Source organism: Bubalus bubalis, chromosome 22 (assembly GCF_019923935.1).
Source record: "Bubalus bubalis isolate 160015118507 breed Murrah chromosome 22, NDDB_SH_1, whole genome shotgun sequence".
Lineage (NCBI taxonomy): Eukaryota > Metazoa > Chordata > Mammalia > Artiodactyla > Bovidae > Bubalus > Bubalus bubalis.
In genome coordinates this window covers 17,503,936-17,523,728 of record NC_059178.1, presented here as the reverse complement: position 1 = coordinate 17,523,728, position 19,793 = coordinate 17,503,936, and the positions used below count along the sequence as shown (strand labels likewise).

The 19,793-nt window shown below is 45.1% G+C and overlaps 1 protein-coding gene across 3 annotated transcripts in view; it reads left to right on the top strand.

Moving 5' to 3' along the window:
* Positions 1 to 19,793, top strand: part of SETBP1 (SET binding protein 1) — a 407,482-nt gene that overhangs the window by 284,235 nt on the left and 103,454 nt on the right. For all 3 annotated transcript variants that reach the window (XM_025273717.3, XM_025273714.3, XM_025273715.3), the window contains exon 4: positions 2,805 to 6,261. In XM_025273717.3, coding sequence (XP_025129502.3) covers positions 2,805 to 6,261 — 3,457 coding nt within the window. The remainder of the gene's footprint in view (positions 1 to 2,804; positions 6,262 to 19,793) is intronic.

The following is a 19,793-nucleotide window of genomic DNA, read 5'->3' as shown; positions in this document are numbered from 1 at the left end:
AACATTTGGCCTAGACTCTATGTGCATGGAAAGCACATATAAAAAGGAAGCCAGACCTTCAGAATAACTGTGAGTTCCACAGTCAGTTTGTGGGGATGGGGAAGCAACCAAGAGTCATGCTAAACTTGATTGTATTAAAAGTTTTCCATAAAAATAATCTAGCCCAATATAGAATATCATCAGCTCTTCCCTTATTTGCTAACCATTTCAGAGATAGCCTTGCTGGGGACTGAGGGTGGTATAAAGTCCATAAAAGATTCAGGTCTGATCCCCCAGAAAAAAATCTACAGTCTAAAGGGGAAACGGAAACATGTGCTCTGTGGGTTAATAAAGGCCCCAGTCAAAGCCCTCTATATGGGATAATATCCCCCAGACAGCTGGGGAAGGATGGGAGGGAGAGCTTGCACCCCTGCAACTGAGCTCAGAGCCCGTTTTGCCATGTCTATCTCTGTCTCAATGGAGTAAGTGCTCAATTCTCAGTGAAGGACATATTGGAACTGACAGCCTCACCATTGTGTATATAATCTGTCATGGCTGACAGATGAAGAAATGGGATTTTATGAAATGCAACTGGATATAGCCATCAGCCACTGCTGGAAGGAAAGCCTTGTTCTCCTGAACCCCTTAAAAAGCGCTCCTCCTCAGTCCTCTTTGCCCCTTGACTGCAGCCATCTGAGCACCAGGTTTAAAGCACCATTTCTCCCATTACTGCTGATCTTTTGTTGTGCTTCCCTTTTGTCCACCCTGCCCTTTGATTGCCAAGCTCTCGCAGCAGGGCAAATTGCAGCTGAAATGGTAGAAACAATGGGATCCGGCAGTGTCCAGATGGAGGCACTGGGAACCAGGCATGCTTAACTGCTTACTTTCAGCTGGTCTGCCCTGAGTGTAAGTGAGCAGGCCTCACCTTTCAACTGCCAGAGTGAAATCCACCCTCCTGACTGTCACATGGGTTTCCCCAAAGGCAGAGTTAATTGGAAAGTGAAACAATTAATGGGAGATGGAAGAGAGCTAACAGTAAAAATTGCTTTGAGGGGGAGTTACCATTCAAGTATCTTTAGTCCTTAAGTATTTGGGAAGGATCTTTTGTTCAACATTTAATGCATCTGAGAACTCCAGTTTCATTATGAGCCATTATGAAATGAGTGATTGGTGGCTTATTGTCTTTTGTGTGTGGCCATGTATTTTGTCATGGTAATAGGCATCTTAAATATCATTTTGTTTGTTCATTCAACAAACATTTATTGAGAACTTTCTGGGTGGTTTGCTTTGTAGTAGATACTGGGGATAAAAGGATAAATGAGAGCATCTCTGACCTCAAAATACTTCCAGTCTAGGAGAAGACAGAAAAGTACACAAAAAATAGCATATTGCATTATAAGGATTGTGATAGATATCTTCAGGAGAGACAATGGTGTGTCCAGAAGGAATGGCATAAGAAATAGGGCTGGAGAGGGTAACTGTGTCTGCTGACAATATGTTGCAATATACAGGTCACTAATCTTACTAATGACAAAATGGATTACCCATAGTAAAATGGGTCTTCCCTCATTTATTCAGTAAATGTTTATTGAGTGCCTACTATTTTCCAGGTACTGTGCTTGGTATCTCTGTGATGGTATATACAGGCTAGAAAGGAAAACAGGCATTAATTAAATTAGCACAAAAATCAAATGTAAATTTAAAACTATGATAAGTACAACAAAGATGAGATACATTGTTTCATGAAAGCATGGGAACATTGACAGGCCCCTTTGCCCCATGCAGTCACAGTTGTCAAACGTCCCCTCTTTTTTCTTTTTTTCTGGAAGAAAATTAAGTCTTATTTATTTTTAAAACCAAACCACTAGGAAAATATATCATAGTCTTGAAACAACAGACAATATTATCATTTCAAGCAATAAGCTGGTAAAAAGACAAAGTCCTTAAAATGATAAGTTGCCAGAACTGGGATGAGAACAACTCATGTAGCAAAGGCCCAAGCTAAAGTGGGATTTGGTAACAGAGGACAGTGCTTTTGCCGCTCTAAAGGAGCCACAGTTCACCCCTGAGTTGCTTACTTTTCCTCCCTTGACTTTTGTGTTGCCAGAGGATTGTTTCAATACAGCTCTGTCATTTCTGGGGGCAAAGTAAGCAACACTGGGTTTAGACTTTCATTCTGTTTCATGAAAACCAGATTTTTCCAAACCCCATACCTAACAACAAACTTCTCCTCTTAATTTCTCAACTTGTGCTGTTTTTCCTTGGTCCCTAATGAGCTGCTTGTTTGAGTGCAGAGATGCCGTACTCCAGGATAAACCCCCAACAGACACAAACTGCAATAGGGAACCATGTGTGTTTGAGGAGAAGCTGGGGCAGAAGTAAGCTGCAGCTGGAGTTATGGAAATGAGCACAGGTTGTTGAGAAGTTAAGATGCTCTCCTGAACTCTGCCACCTTGGGCAGGACTCTCTATGGTTGAAGTTTTGGCCTCTTCATTTGGAAAATGGAAGCATTGGACTATGGGACCTTTAGAAGACCTCCCATCTCTAAATAGTTCTTGTTCTTGAGATTGCATTAAACCAAGATAGATCCTGTTATTTAAGGTGAGAAAGGCAACGATTAAAGCATCCTTATTAATGTTCAAAAATCAATGTAACATATTTTTACTAAAGAAACGGAAAAATATACCTCCACAGAGCATTCTGGTGTTAAAGGTGGCCATTTCCAACTTATAAATAATTAAGCCTTTTGATATGAAATTTTAAATAGTTTCAACATGCTCATCTTTGTTTCTCTCTCTCTCCTTCTCCATTCCACCCACCCTTAGGCTTATGAGCGGCCACAGAAACACTCAGCTCTCCACTATGACCCAGGCCTCCCACAGGATTTCACCAGTGACACCTTAAAACCAAAGCACCAGCAAAAAAGCAGCAGCCAGAACCACATGGACTGGTCCACCAACTCTGACAATGGACCTGCCACTCAGAATTGCTTCATCAGTCCAGAGTCTGGCAGAGAAACTGCAAGCACCAGCAAGATCCCAGCTCTTGAGCCCATGGCTTCCTTTGCAAAGGCCCAGGGTAAGAAAGGCAGTGCAGGGAGCACATGGAATCAGTTGTCCAACAGTAACAAAGATCTGCTCTTGGGAGGTGTGGTTCCATCTCCAAGCAACCACAGCTCACCAGCCCCACCCAGCAGCTCTGCTGAGTGCAGTGGGATTCAGCCCTTGGTAGATCAAGATGGAGGAAGTACAAAGGAGCCCCTTGAACCACCTACTATAAACAGCAAGAAAAAGTCCAGCAAAAAAGATGTGATAAGTCAAACCATACCAAACTCAGACCTAGATTGGGTCAAGAATGCTCAGAAAGCATTTGACAGTACAGAAGGGAAAAGGGAAGGCTACTCTGCAGATAATGCCCAAGAGGCCTCACCAGCCAGGCAGAATGTGAGTTCGGTCAGTAATCCTGAAAATGACTCAAGCCATGTCCGGATTACTATCCCTATCAAGGCACCTTGCCTCGATCCAAGCAGCCATAAGAGGAAAAAGAGACAGTCCATCAAAGCAGTGGTGGAAAAGATCATGCCAGAGAAAGCCTTGACTTCAGGAATCACTATGAGCAGTGAAGTAGTTAATAGGATATTTTCCAACCCTGAGGGTAATAAGAAAGACCCCCGTGTCCCTAAGTTGGGTAAAATGATGGAGAACGAGTCCCCCTCAGCTGGCCTTGAAACTGGTATAAATGCTGAGAAAGTTGTCCCAGGAGGTGTACCTAAGCAGAGAAAGCCACCCATGGTCATGACGCCTCCAACATGCACAGATCACTCTCCAAGAAAGCTGCCAGAAATCCAGCACCCCAAGTTTGCCGCCAAACGGAGGTGGACGTGCAGCAAACCAAAACCCACCAGTCTGCTTCGGGAGGCAGTCATGGCCACCTCCGATAAATTGATGGTGGAACCGCCGTCTGCTTATCCCATCACTCCATCCAGCCCTCTCTACACCAACACAGACAGTCTTACTGTGATCACGCCAGTCAAAAAGAAGCGGGGGCGACCAAAGAAGCAGCCTTTGCTCACGGTTGAGACAATTCATGAGGGGACGTCCACCAGTCCAGTCAGTCCCATCAGTCGGGAGTTTCCTGGCACCAAGAAGAGAAAGAGACGACGTAGTTTAGCTAAGTTGGCCCAACTAGTGCCAGGAGAGGACAAACCCATGAGTGAGATGAAATTTCACAAAAAAGTAGGAAAGCTTGGGGTATTGGATAAGAAGACCATCAAAACTATTAATAAGATGAAAACACTCAAGAGGAAAAATATATTGAACCAGATCTTGTCCTGCTCCAGCAGCATAGCACTGAAGGCCAAAGCTCCCCCGGAGACCAGTCCTGGGGCAGCAGCGATCGAGAGCAAACTGGGCAAGCAGATTAATGTCAGCAAGAGGGGCACCATCTACATCGGCAAGAAAAGGGGCAGGAAGCCGAGGGCAGAGCTGCCACCCCCATCCGAAGAACCCAAAACAGCCATCAAGCACCCGAGGCCTGTTTCTAGCCAGCCGGATGTTCCCGCCGTGCCTTCCAACCTTCAGTCACTTGTGGCGTCTTCACCAGCAGCTATGCACCCACTTTCGACACAGTTGGGTGGGTCCAATGGCAACCTGAGCCCCGCCAGCACTGAAACCAATTTTTCAGAGTTGAAAACTATGCCAAATCTCCAGCCCATCAGTGCTCTTCCAACCAAAACCCAAAAGGGAATCCATAGTGGGACCTGGAAGCTGTCTCCACCCAGGCTGATGGCCAACTCCCCTTCACACCTTTGCGAGATCGGGTCACTCAAGGAGATAACACTGTCCCCTGTGAGCGAGTCCCACAGTGAAGAGACGATCCCGAGTGACAGTGGCATTGGGACAGACAACAACAGCACGTCTGACCAAGCAGAGAAGAGTTCTGAATCCCGACGGAGGTACTCTTTTGATTTCTGCTCCCTGGACAACCCGGAGGCCATCCCATCTGACACCAGCACAAAGAACCGGCATGGCCACCGGCAGAAGCATCTCATCGTGGACAACTTTCTGGCCCACGAAAGCCTCAAGAAGCCAAAGCACAAGAGGAAACGGAAAAGCCTGCAAAACCGTGATGATCTCCAGTTTCTGGCGGACCTAGAAGAGCTCATCACGAAGTTCCAGGTGTTCAGGATCTCCCACCGGAGTTATACCTTTTACCATGAGAATCCGTATCCCAGCATTTTTCGGATTAATTTTGATCACTATTACCCGGTGCCATATATCCAGTATGACCCGTTGCTCTATCTTCGTAGGACTTCAGACTTAAAGTCAAAGAAGAAGCGTGGTAGGCCTGCAAAAACCAATGACACCATGACAAAGGTGCCTTTTTTACAAGGGTTCAGCTACCCTATTCCCAGTGGAAGTTACTATGCACCCTATGGAATGCCTTACACATCAATGCCTATGATGAACCTTGGTTATTACAGTCAGTACCCAGCTCCTCTGTACCTGTCACACACGCTCGGAGCAGCGTCCCCGTTCATGAGGCCCACAGTGCCACCACCTCAGTTCCACACAAGCTCCCATGTGAAGATGTCTGGTACAGCTAAGCATAAAGCAAAGCACGGAGTGCATCTGCAGGGGCCCGTGGGCATGGGCCTTGGTGACAGGCAGCCATCCCTGAATCCTCCCAAGGTGGGCAGCGCCAGTCTGTCCAGCGGTCGGCTCCACAAGAGGAAACACAAACACAAGCATAAGCACAAGGAAGACCGGCTCCTGGGGACCCACGACAACTTGAGTGGTCTCTTCGCAGGCAAAGCCACTGGCTTCTCCAGCCACATCCTGAGCGAGCGGCTGAGCAGCGCAGACAAAGAGCTCTCCTTGGTGAGTGAGAAAAACAAGCATAAGGAGAAGCAGAAGCACCAGCACAGTGAAGCCGGCCACAAAGCGTCCAAGAACAACTTTGAGGTGGACACCTTGTCTACACTGTCACTTTCGGATGCCCAGCACTGGACGCAGGCCAAGGACAAAGGTGACTTGAGCAGCGAGCCTGCGGACTCCTGTGCGAAAAGGTACTCTGGCAATGGTGGGGACGGGGGCAGCGCAAGACCGGAGAGCCTGGATGTGTTCAGTGAGATGAACCCTCCAAACGACAAGTGGGACAGTGATGTGAGTGCGAGTAAAAGGAGGAGCTACGAAGGCTTTGGAACGTACAGGGAAAAGGACATCCAAGCCTTCAAGATGAACCGCAAGGAGAGAAGTCCCTACGACTCCTCCGTATCTCCAGGTAAGGCCGAATTTTCTTCACACCTGGACTCTGCTGTGACTTGGTTGCTGGGCCCTGCCATTCAGCAGTCGCTGTCTTTGGCACATTTTTGCACTCACTAGTTTGCAGAGAGGTAGAAGCCGTATGACAGTGGGTCTTCTTGTACATTTGAGTCTGCTGTACCTTTTTTGCCTGTTTACTCAGTATTTACTGTCTTGCCTCTTTTGGCGCCATTGCCTGAGGACTGCGGGCCCAGAGGCAGCCCCAGTAGCTGCCTAGACTACATCCATACCACCTACCTTTATGCTTTTAATGAACAATATGGTGCCTAGGTCCTCATCTGATCTGATGGTGAATTTGTGAGTTGGGTAAATCCTGTAAAACTCACTAGGAATACCAACAAGATCCCAGGAATGTCAGAGCTGGATTGAAATGAATATCTGGTTTATCTGACACGCTAGCTCTAGATGTCACACAGCCTAGGTTGAAACACCTATAGCAGAGCCATTGGAAGCTAATGACCAGTGACTCTTGAAGGCTATGTGGTAAGGAAACCACAGACCAAGACCATGCTTTCCTCTTTTTGTCCATGGGCATTTGATAAGCATCCCTTTGTAGACCCTTCAAGTGGAGCCTTGACCTGTCATTTCCCTGCATAAAGGTAGGGCCAGGGCGGAACCTGGCTGTCAGCACCATGAGTTTCCTGCCTCTGCGGGACTTTACCACTGTGTCTCTTGGCACATCCACTGGGGTTGGGATTTGCCCACTAATCTCTAAACTCAAGTCTGGTTGCTCATTCCTTGTCAGTTGCTGGCAGAATTTCCTTGCTAATGTGCCCACCCACGTAAACCTTCCTTGCCACAGAAGCCTCGCACTTCTACGCATATATCCCTTTGTCCCTGTCCATATATCACACAGATGGTAAGACTCCTGTAGAACAGAGTAGTTATTTACTAGGAAAAGAGTCAAAACTCCTTAGGTCAGACAAACTCTTGACCAAAGCCTAGTTTCAAGGACTGATCATTCCTGATAAGATTTGAGTGTACTGTTTGACCTTTGTGTATGGTGCTTATCCCTTGCTCATCCTCCCCCTTCACAGGGAGTCAAATTAGTGAAACTGAAGGCAATCTATTCATGAGGATTAGAGACGTTTTCCAGGCCAGCAGATTTCAGGAGGAAATATGGCTATGAGTTGGAAGCCACTTAAAGATTGCCCCAAATTGCCAGTAGCTTGTGAGTTGCTCTTGTGGTAGATGTTGTCCTTGCTTAATGAAGAGACCAATTAGCAGTCATGTCTCCTGCACTTGCCGAAGGGGATGAATGGCCCACACTTCATGTCTGCCCAGATAGATGTCCTCTTTTGGGTTTCCCCATTTCTGATCATCAGACTTTATTGAAGGTGCTTATTTTTTGTGCAAAGCCTAAATTAAGCCCATCCAAACAAGAGTTGGGCTTCCCTAGTAGCTCAGATGCTAAAGCATCCGCTGCAATGCAGGAGACCCAGGTTCGATCCCTAGGTCAGGAAGATGCCCCGAAGAAGGAAATGGCAACCCACTCTAGCATTCTTGCCTGGAGAATTCCATGGACAGTGGAGCCTGGCAGGCTATAGTCCATGAGGTCACAAAGAGTTGGACACAACTGAGCAACTAATACACACGGACCAGAGCTGTTAAAAGATTAAATTTTCACATGAGACATATTGTTACTTTCTCTTACAATGTGGTGGAATTGAACTTGCCATGAGCAAAGAGCTTTCTTATTTCTATTTTCTTAGCATTGTTTAGTTAGAAAACAATAATAGTATGTTATTGCTGAGAACCTGCAAGCAAGAATCCTAACTTAACAGACCTGAGAAACAAGGTCTCAGAAGCTAAAACCAGCCGCTGTTACATTAGGGTTCTCAGCAGTCTTACGGGGACTTCTGCCTGTTTCGACTGTATTACAGGTGGGCTCTGGCTTAAGTTTGCGAGCTAGAGGTTTATCTCTGGGCCCTGCATCTGAGGGCAGCCACACTGTAGCCATACACAACTCCTTGTATTTGTATTCACAAGGTGGTTGTTACTTCATTTAAAATTCTCCCTCTCCTTCCTCAACTTCTTATTGTTTTGCAGCTAGCCACAGAAAGCTGGATTCAGCCTGGAAATCGAGTTCTGCACCCAACTCTGTTATGACCTTAGGCATGATATCCTACCTCTTTGGGGGTACTATCTGCCAACCTGTAACTCAAAGAATTGGGCCAGATCTCTTTTGTATGGCATATTTCAATTCTTAAAGCCATTTTACATGTATTTCTTAGAGTGCCCTTTCTGCAATCTTAGAAGAGAAATACTTTGATTTCCATTTTATGGAACAGGACACTGAGGCTCAGAGATCAGGTGACCTGGTCAGGTTCAGAAAAATTCACTTTTAATTCTAAGCCTAGGGCTTTGCCCTCTGCATTGCAACTCAGCTGCATGTCACCCAGCTAGTTAAGGCCAAGTCTAGAACACAGGGCCTGGTCCCCAGTCAGTGTCCCTATATCTCACCACCACCCTTCCTCTCAGAATCTCATCTATCCTCTGATTACATGCTTTCCCCTAGGGCATCTGCACAGTGATTATGTGATGAGTACATAAGAGTGTAATTAAAACAAGAAGACATCCCTTGATTTAGCTCCCAGCCAATGAAGGAGGATTTCTAATGGCCTAAACTTGACTAAATATCAGCCTGGAAACATGTATGCTGACAAGGTTTCCACTTCTGTCCTTGCTAAAATCCAGTTCCCTGAGTTATTTTTGCCACTGCTTGTGCTTAGTTTTGTGTTGTATGAGCTTTTTTTCTGAAGATTATCATGAATCTTAATTGTTAGTGGCTTCTGGGTCTGTATAGTTATACCTGTTGTCCCTACACATCTTGATGAATACCTTATTGGAACAGACTAGATTCCCTATCATTCCCTTTCCTTCTAAACCATGGCCTCTCCTTGATATTTTAAATGCCCCTTCTATTCCTGAACCCCTGAACATCAGGGAAAAAATGTCCTTAGCACTTGGAACCCAAAGCATTCACCTTAATGTAATATACTCCAAAGAGTGCCAAATCCCATTAAAAGCTGGGAGACAGATGAGATGAGACTAAAGCATTAAGATTTTCAGAGACTTTATCCAAATCGAGGTATCTTTTTGGCTAGATGGTACTGAAGGTCATGTTTAGAAAATAAGCATCTGTCCTTCCACACCTTCTCTTCTTTCACCTCTTCCTTCTCCACGTGGCTCATTTCCACAGCATCTTAATGTCCAATTTCACACGATCTAGTCTTCTCTAAAATTGATATGGCATAAATATAAATGCCATTCTTTACCCTGTTGAGGACCAAATTTAGGAGCAAAGTGAAAAGAGGACCCTGAGATCAGAACTCATATATGTGAAAGTTGCTCAGTCATGTCTGACTGTTTGCAACCCCATGGACTATACAGTCCATGGCATTCTCCAGGCCAGAATACTGGAGTGGGTAGCCTTTCCTTTCTCCAGGGTATCTTCCCCACCCAAGGATCAAACCCAGGTCTCCCGCATTGTGGCAAATTCTTTACCAGCTGAGCCACAAGGGAAGCCCAAGAAAACTGGAGTGTGTAGCCTATGCCTTCTCCAGGGGATCTTCCTGACCCAGGAATTAAACTGGGGTCTCCTGCATTGCAGGCAGATTCTTTACCAACTGGGCTATGAGAGAAGCCCAAATGAAAGTAATTACTCTTATGGAGAGAGGAATTAGAGACCCCACTTAGCAATAGCAGCAGTTGCACACTTCATTTCCTCTTTTCTGCTTGGAAAGTCATTCGTTCTCCATCCCCCTGCCCCAGTATATAGATGTGTTGTCTTGTTAGCCCCCTTACCACATACCTAGAGCTGGAAAGTTACACAGACTCTTCACCTTTTTCCTCTATTTTACTCCTGTCCTGTTGCTTCTTTGGTTTCAAAAGGCAGTGACTCTTTTGACCTATTTTCTAAATGCACACCATCTGGTAAATCTTCACCTATAAAAATGCTAGACTCTCAGAGTTGGGAAAGCTTCATCTGGGCTGCCGTCTCACCAGGCACCACCGTCTCATGCACGCTGACGTGCGGCATATTCCAGAGAGCAAACCTGTCCAAGGGTGACAATGCATATTTGGATGATGCTATGTGCTCAGAGCCAAGTTCTCCTGAGGCAGCGGAAGAAGTCTCTAGTGTAAATGATGTTCTTCCTGTTCCAACCTCTTGGTGAAAACAATCTTTGCATACTTTGATGTAAAGTTAGGCCAGGGGCTTCAGATATTTTGACCGCTGCTGTCCAGGCTCCCATCAGATATTGGAGAAACAGTGAGGAGAGTTAAGTTTATACCTATTACCTCTTAGTCCAATGCCATTCTTAATCAAGGTGAGTCCCCAGAGTCAAGTCCTTTCCCCATGATGAACGGATGCTGAGAATTCATTCTTAGCTCACGTCTCAGATATCAGAGGCCTGCCGTGTAGGTAGCTGAATTCCTTTGAGCCTGGGTGACTCCACTTCTTCTTGTGGCTCTGTCTTGCCCTCTGTCAGCTCCTCTTATAGGCACTGTGGGCATTTCGGGAGGCAGTCTCTGTTGTCAGTCACAGGCAGGAAATGGATGCCCAAGCCAAAAATAATACAGAAGCCTCCTCCAATCAGTCATACAGATGAGGGAATGTTAACCACATGGACAAAATGTCATGAAAACCATACAAAAGAAACATGTGTGTGGAAAGTTTTCTAAACCTGAAATAGAAGGAAGAAGAGGACTCATGGGAGGAGAAAGTTAAAACCAGGAAAGAAGGAAGAGTAAAAAGTGGAAAACTGGTGAAGTGTGGTCTGTCTGACTTCAATCCAAGTTGAATTCTAGGTCATCCTGTGGGAGGAAGTGAAAGATTCATTAGCAAATGGTTGCTGTGTGGCTTAGTGAGATTATGAGTACCTGCCTCAGTCTTGTCTCCTCTGCTAACCAGCTGGAAGATCTTCTTTACTCACAGTTTTCCCAAGTAATACTAGGACAATAAGGGTTCTGACCAGACCTGATAGTCTAGGAGTCTCGAATTTATACAATGGAATTGGAGCACATACACACACCAGATTGTGCAGTTAGAGAGAAAATGCCCACATTATAGCCAAGTTGACCAATTAATTAGCTGTTCAGTGAAGTTTCAAAGCAGATTCTTCTGGCCCATGTCTTAACCTATGTGACATCCCATTCATCTTTGGCTCAAGTGACTTCACTTAACCATTTGATCTCACTTTTCCAAAAGATGAGACCTCATAATTATACCAGCAAATTAACTTGTTCATTGTGCAGGCTGAAACCAGTCATCGTCTTAGAACTAAATAAGTTAGAGCACCAATATGACCAATTGTATGAGAGCAGATTGAGCAAACTTGTACCTGTAGTCACACTTAGAAGAAAAGAGTACTAATATAGTATAAACACTTCATTTTGCTTATGAGAATACTGAGGTTTAGGAAGGACAAGTGACTCATCCAATGATACATATCTAATTGGTAGAAGGGCTCAGAATGGGAAGTTTAGCATCAGGCAGAAAGAAAGGGAAGCAAGAGAGAGAGACAATAAAAGAAAAAAAGAGAGCAAGAGAAAGGTGAGTGTGGGAGAGATGTTAAGTTATATGTTTTATTTCGCTGTGAGCTGTTGTAAAAGGTAAGCATCTCTTTGACAATAATTTGTTTCCAGGCTATCTCTGGGGACCCATGTTTGGGACTGGAAACGATCTTTGTGGACTGTGATGGAAGTAATTTTTTTTTCCTTTTCTGTCTTCACAATTGCACATACTTATTTTATTGAGCCTCCCACAGTTCCTCCTAAGGTTTCCTTTTGGAAACCAGGAATTAATCAAATTAAATGTTGTGACCCATAACTTTCTGACAATGAAAAAAAGAAAATAGCATCTCTTTTGCTACGTTGAACCAGAAATCCAGCAATCTGCCTTTGGAGCATGGAGTCTCCAGGCCATTTATCTTCCCACAGTTGGCAAACTTTCCCCCATCCTTTTGGGATATTTTATGTATACCTCTGTGGCTTTGGAGAGTTATGAAGATTCAGGTGTAGGTAAGGAAAGTGAAAGTGTTAGTCACGCAGTCATGTCTGACTCTTTGCCACCCCATGGACTATAGCCTGCCAGGCTCATCTGTCCATGGGATTCTCCAGGCAAGAATACTGGTGTGGGTTGCCATTTCCTTTCTAGGGGGTCTTCCTGACCCAGGGATCGAACGCAGGTTTCCTGCATTGCAGGCAGATTTTTTACCATCCAAGCCATCTACAGAGAAGTCACAATTTTGACAGACTTGGCTTTGATACAACACGGAGCTTTTCTTGGCCAGAAAAATCAGTAAAGCATGCCTTCCAAAGGCTAGCCTGTCAGTGGGCCATGATAAGGATAGTGCCTTTGGAAGGATCCTCCAGAAAACCATGTCTTCACTCTGTAAACAAATAAGCAATAAGGCTGAACAGTTCATCGTGGGTTAGACTTGTGCCAGTATAGCACTTCACACAAAGTAGTTGAATTGAAGAGGAACTAATAAAGACAAGGGACATTTTTTAAATTATTAATTTAGTGTCTAGTATATGCATGGGTTTGTACAGTCCTGGGAGAGTAGTTCAAGGATGCTTTACTATTAATGAATCATAGTAAAAAAAAAGCATTAAGTAACTCAATGGTTTTGCCCTCAAAGAGGGTACAATCAGGAGTCTCTCCTGAATAACCTGCTGCTGCTGCTGCTAAGTCGTTTCAGTCGTGTCCGACTCTGTGCGACCCCACAAACGGCAGCCCACTAGGCTCCTTTGTCCCCAGGATTCTCCAGGCAAGAATACTGAAGTGGGTTGCCATTTCCTTCTCCAATGCATCAAAGTGAAAAGTGAAAGTGAAGTCGCTCAGTCGTGCCTGACTCTTAGCGATCCCATGGACTGCAGCCTACCAGGCTCCTCCGTCCATGGGATTTTCCAGGCAAGAGTACTGGAGTGAGTTGCCATTGCCTTCTCCCCTGAATAACCTAGGGGAGGAAAATAGATGCAACTTAGACTATAAGGACCATCAGGAAATCATAGAGAAGATGCTGGGCTGTCCAATGAGGGTAAGCCACTGCCGTATTTTCAGTGCTGGTGGAGAGGTGGAACCAGGAAATTCTTCTGTTTGGCATTTTTTTAAGGATGGAAGAGTCTTTTAGAGCATGGAAATGGTGGGATGGTGATGGGAGGAAGTGCAGTCAAGCATACAGTGGGAAGGAAGCTCTGTCAGTAAAGGTATTTAGGAGGAAATACCCCCAAAACACTTGGGAAATGGTGTTTAGTCTAAGTTCTATTGAGGTTAAGATCCGCAGTTGGGAAATCATGGTAGATAAGAAGTTGTTGTGCTGGAGTTGAAAGGTTTTACCCCACACTCTGAGGCTTGTGCTTAATTAAGTAGACAGTGGGCAGCCATTTCATTATTCAGGCAAAAATTGTGAGATGATCAAATTATTGTCTTTTTCCCCTGACTGCTCCCTCCCTCTTGTCTGGGTTGGGCAAACTTACCCCATCTTGCATTTTTCATATGACATTGTAATAATTCATTTCTTATTTGAATTGTACCCACTACCTACCCTTCTTCCCCCAGCCCACCGCCTGGATTATAAGCCTCTTAAAAGCATCATATCTATCTACTCAGGTGCTCGAAGAAAAAAATAAATAATAATGAGTCATTCCTGACTCATCTGTCTCCCTCTGTAGCTAAAATCAAAGAGGGTTCCAATATGTTGGCCTCGGGCAACTGGAAGCATGATGGCACGTGAATAGAACCATAGACATTGAAGCGGGAGTGTGAGGGGACGAGTGGCTGAGGCAGCAGTTGGCAGCCCTGCATAGAGTAGAGCTAGAGATTCACCCAAGGGGAAGACTGGAAAATTAAGGACAGAGAGTGGAAGGGGGGGACCCCTGTGGTTCACCTTAAACAGAGGGGCAGAGTAAGAGGGGATCGGGCAGAAACAGAGAAGGAGTGACAGAATTGTTGGAGAAGAAACAAGGGCACGGAGAAGAATGAATTTCAGAAGAATGGGGTGGGGGGTCATGAGGGCCTGAGCTACAGAGTTCATAGAAGATGGGGATATGTGAGAATTTGTATGAACATATTGTCAGCTCTGGAGACAGCAGAAAAGTTAGCAATTAAGTATTTAGTGCCTCGTATTGTTAAGCGGGGGTGGGGTGGGCTGTGTGCCAAGTTCAGGTGGTAGAGAGGTAATGAATAAGTAGATGATGAGAAAATAGGGGGCGAAGGTGCAGAAAGTGAAACGTGGCTGTGGTTGGAGCTTCTTAGAAGCTCCGACTTCTTAGAAGGCTTTGTTCTATAGTGAGCCCTTGATGGGAAGTGACACATTCATTCTTAGCAGGCCTTCAGTCTAAGGTTCCCCCAATTCAGGGAGCATGAAAACAATGCCATACTCTTTATCCTATGTCATTCTGCCTCCCTGTGAAGCCCCCATATAGAAAAGGTTTTAGTATTTTAAAAGAGATCAGAGATTCCAGGCAGGCTCCACCTTGCTTGTCCCACAGACACTACTACCACTACTACTACATCGCTTCAGTCGTGTCCGACTCTGTGACCCCACAGACGGCAGCCCACCAGGCTCCCCCGCCCCTGGGATTCTCCAGGCAAGAACCCTGGAGTGGCTTGCCATTTCCTTCTCCAATGCATGAAAGTGAAAAGTGAAAGTGAAGTCTTTCAGTCGTGTCTGACTCTTAGCGACCCCATGGACTGCAGCCCACCAGGCTCCTCCGTCCATGGGATTTTCCGTGCAAGAGTACTGGAGTGGGGTGCCATTGCCTTATCTGTCCCACAGACACACAGACACTTTAATTTTTGGTCATGGTAATGGCTGTTTGAAAGTTTCTCTTTATGGTACCATGGATATGTGCTGTACTACCATGAGTGTGTGGAGGAAAAGTTCAAGTTTTGGTAAATGAATCTTACTGAGTGTTTACTGTATACAAAGTTTTATAGACTAAAGCTTAATTGTTGATCTTTCAGAGGTCTTTACTACTCTGTGGAATAATATATATATGCTGGTTCATAAAGTGCTTACCTTCTTGCAAACGATTATGAGCTCTTCAGTTATTAAACATATAACATCGTGCCAGGATACAACACACGGAGAGACCAGAGCAAAAGAAAAGCAAGAAAGGGCTCCTGACCTTAGGTTCCCTATACTATACTGAAAAGAGATGAATTAACATACATAAAACAACCTGAGGATTAATGCAGACCCAATTTAATCTGTGCCAACTCAGTGGCCAACAACAGGAGCCATAGTGATACAGGATCAGAAAGGATGACAGTGTTTAGTGAAAAACAAAATCCAGGACTTGAACCCTAGAGAGTGGATGCACAGTGATTCACCGAGGCACCAGATGGATGTCAACTAAAAAATGTCACAACCTGCAAGTGGAGTTATTTTATTTGGTGGTAAGGTTAAGGACTCTGAGCCCAGGAGGCGGGAGAGGCAGTCAAACTATACACAAGTTGGCAACAAAGGGAGCAGGCATTCTGAACATCAAAGATTATTGTTACGTAGTAAGGAAAAGGGCTTCCCAGGTGGCGCTAGTGGTAAAGAACACACCTGCCAATGCAGGAGACACAAGAGATGAGGCTCTGAACCCTGGATTGGGAAGATCCCCTGGAGGAGGGCATGGCAACCCGCTCCAGTGTTCTTCGCCTGGAGAATCCGCATGGACAGAGGAACTTGCCGGGCTACAGTCCACAGGGTCACACAGAGTTAGACACAACTGAAGCAACTTACCACATAGCACGCACTGCTGCTGCTAAGTCACTTCAGTCGTGTCCGACTCTGTGAGACCCCATAGGCGGCAGCCCACCAGGCTCCCCTGTCCCTGGGATTCTCCAGGCAAGACCACTGGAGTAAGTTGCCATTTCCTTCTCCGATGCATGAAAGTGAAAAGTGAAAGTGAAGTTGCTCAGTCGTGTCCGACTCTTAGCAACCCCATGGACTGCAGCCTACCAGGTTCCTCCATCCATGGGATTTTCCAGGCAAGAGTACTGGAGTGGGGTGCCATTGCCTTCTCCGACATAGCACGGACAGTAGTGTGTTAATTGCTCAGTCGTGTCCGACTCTTTGCAACCCTATGGGCTGTAGCCCGCCAGGCTCCTCTGCCCATGGGGATTCCCCAGGCAAGAATACCAGAGTGGGTTGCCATTGGGGCTCTTCCCAATCCAGGGATCGAACCCAGGTCTCCTGCATCGCGGGCATACTCTTTACCATTTGAGCTACCAGCTCACACAATAAGGAAAACCAAATGTCAAGCTAAGGAATTTAGCATTCTTCTGTGTTTGGACAGATGCAAGCCTCTGGGCTCACTGAATTCATTCCTTTCATATGCACCTCAGCTATCTGGGACCAAATCCTGTTTTGTTTTGTCTTTTATTTCTCACACCTGCTCCACCACCCCACCCCACCCCTAGCTCTTTGGCAGTCACCATGGGGGTGGTGGCATGCTGGATCTCAGGCATTGTGCTCCCTTTCCAAAGCCCTCATTCACTTTTGGAAGCCTGAAATCACTGATGGCTGTTACATCCTTGTTTATTGATATGGCTGGAGCTATTCCATTTCACATGGGCGAAGACCTGGAGCTGGGCATATGTGGCGGGTACAGGAAGGTACTTAGCTAGGTTGAGGTTAGCAGTTGAGTGGGGATGGACTTTTAAGAGGGCTTCTCTGGTGGCTCAGATGGTAAAGAATCTGCCTGCAATGCGGGAGGCTTGGGTTCGATCCCTGGGTTGGGATGGTCCCCAGGAAATGGCAATCCACTCCAATATTCTTGTCTGGGAAATCCCATGGGCAGAGGAGCCTGGCAGGCTACAGTCCATGGGTTCGGTTGGACTTTTAAGAAGGCAGAGTTGCACACAGAGAATATGAAGCTGTATCCTGGAGGGATAAAGAACACATGAAGTACATGTTGGCCCAGCATGAAGGGTGGTGAGCTTGGTGCTTGGTGAAATGATGAAGTCCCAGGAAACATGCCTCCCTCAAAGACCTTGTAAAGCTCCCAGGAGACAAGAAATGGATATATACACATGTGGAAAGCAACTAGAGAGAATAATGACAGACTACCCATTAATGACTGGAAATAAACACCAGGTCTACAGGAAAATAACTTTTAGAATAGTAAGTTGCATGTTGTAAAACCAAGTTGATGTGAGTGTTTACTTTATTACATAAGGATTCAGAACAAATTAGATAAAAAGAAGAAAGTAAGAGGGGGAGATCCACAAAGTAGAGCAAGCAGGCCCAAGAGCTGCCTCTGTTGGGGTTTTCCCATTCTTCTCTGAAGGGCAGCTTGAGAAGATGGGCAGGAGTGGGTCGGGAGGTGGGGCTTCTGTATTGATGAAGGATCTGAGGACACAAAGAGACAAAAAGCTTTACCTGAGGGTACATCCCAGTGCCCCCTTACATCTGAAGAGGGCGTTCTGCTTTTCAAAGCACATTTCCTAACTTTTATTTGATCTTCCTGCTCCACTGAGATTTGCAGGTAAGTGTTGCTCTCCCACTTGCCAGGCAAGGAAATCAAAACCCAGAGGGTTAAAGTCTTTGTCCAAAGTTGCTAAACCAGTTTTGCACAAAGAAAGTGCTAGGTTCCAGGTTTCCTGACTTTTCCCATCACCTCCGTTTTTCCCACACTCTTTCCAGGGTCTTTGCAAGGTCAGTAGCATGACTCAGCTTTTGAGTTATCAAAAGAACCCTCAAGAGGCCTTGTCTGTGGGTTAAATATTGGAGTTCAGAATAAGAAACTGGCTAATAAGCAATTTGATCTTTGCTACAATTTAAAAAAATTTTCAGTGGAGTATGGTTGCTTTATAACGTGTCAGTTTCTGCTGTACAGCAAAGTGAATCAGCCACATATCCCATCTTTTTTGTATTTCCTTGCCATTTAGGTCACCACAGAGCATTTAGTAGAGTCTCCTGTGCTATACTGTAGGTGCTCATTGGTAGGGTGGTTTAGTCGCTAAGTTGTGTCCAACTCTTGGAACACCATGGACTGTAGCCCGCCAGGCTCCTTTGTCCATGAGATTCTCCAGGCAAGAATACTGGAGGGGGTTGCCATTTCCTTCTCCAGGGGATCTTCCCAACCCAGGAATCGAACCCTGGTCTCCTGCAATGCAGGCAGATTCTTTTTATACATAGTATCAGTAGTGTATATATGTCAATCCCAATCTCCCAGTTTTACATCTGTGTCTCTATTTCTGCTTTGGAAATAAGTTCATCTATACCACTTTTGTAGATTCCACATATATGTGTTAATATTTGATGTTTGTTTTTCTCTTTCTGACTTATTTCACTCAGTATGATGGTCTCTAGACCCATCCACATCTCTACAAATGACCCAATTTCGTTCCTTTTTATGGCTGAGTAATATTCCATTGTATATATGTACCATACCTTCTTTATCCATCTCTGTTGATGGACATTTAGGGTGTTTCCATGTCCTGGCTGTTGTAAATAATGCTGGAATGAACACTGGGGTGCATGTGTCTTTTTGAATTATTGTTTTCTCTGGGTTTATACCCAGTAGTGGGATTACTCAGTCACATGGTAGTTCTATTTTTAGTTTTTTAAGAATTTCCATGCTCTTCTTACAATTTTTTTTTAATTTGAAAGGATCTCTTTGGATCCAGTTAGCCAGACCCGGGGTATGATACCAATTCTATGTACAGAGCCTTCGTCTCATCTGGTGAACAGAGACTCAATGGAGGTTGGACATTCTGAAAAATCACAAAGGAGATGCAAAGGGAAAACAAAAATGGTCTTATTCACTAAATCACTAAACCTAATACTTAAACTTTGTTATTTTTTAAAGAAAAGTTTGAGGAATTTTACATACCTCAGTTCAGTTAGGTTCAGTCACTCAGTTGTGTCCGACTCTTTGAGACCCCATGAACTGCAGCACCCCAGGCCTCCCTGCCCATCACCAACTCCCAGAGTTTACCCAAACTCATGTCCATTGTGTCAGTGATGCCATCCAACCATCTCATCCTCTGTTGTCCCCTTCTCCTCCTGCCCCCAATGTTTCCCAGCATCAGGGTCTTTTCAAATGAGTCAGCTCTTCTCATCAGGTGGCCAAAGTATTGGAGTTTCAGCTTCAACATCAGTCCTTCCAATGAACACCCAGGACTGGTCTCCTTTAGGATGGATGGGCTGGATATCCTTGCAGTCCAAGGGACTCTCAAGAGTATTCTCCAACACCACAGTTCAAAAACATCAATTCTTTGGCGCTCAGCTTTCTTTATAGTCCAACTCTCACATCCATACATGACCACTGGAAAAACATACCTACATACCTAGTAGTAAACAAAACTTGTATCTTGAAAGTGACATAGGCTAAAAATAAAAACAGACCAGAGTAAGTCATTAAGGAAACCATGGGTATGAGGTTATATCTAAAACATATGGTAAAGTTTTAGGAGACTTCATCCCCTTTTAACCATCCACCAGGAATTGGGATTCCATAGTGAAAAGCTATGGTTCTGAACTA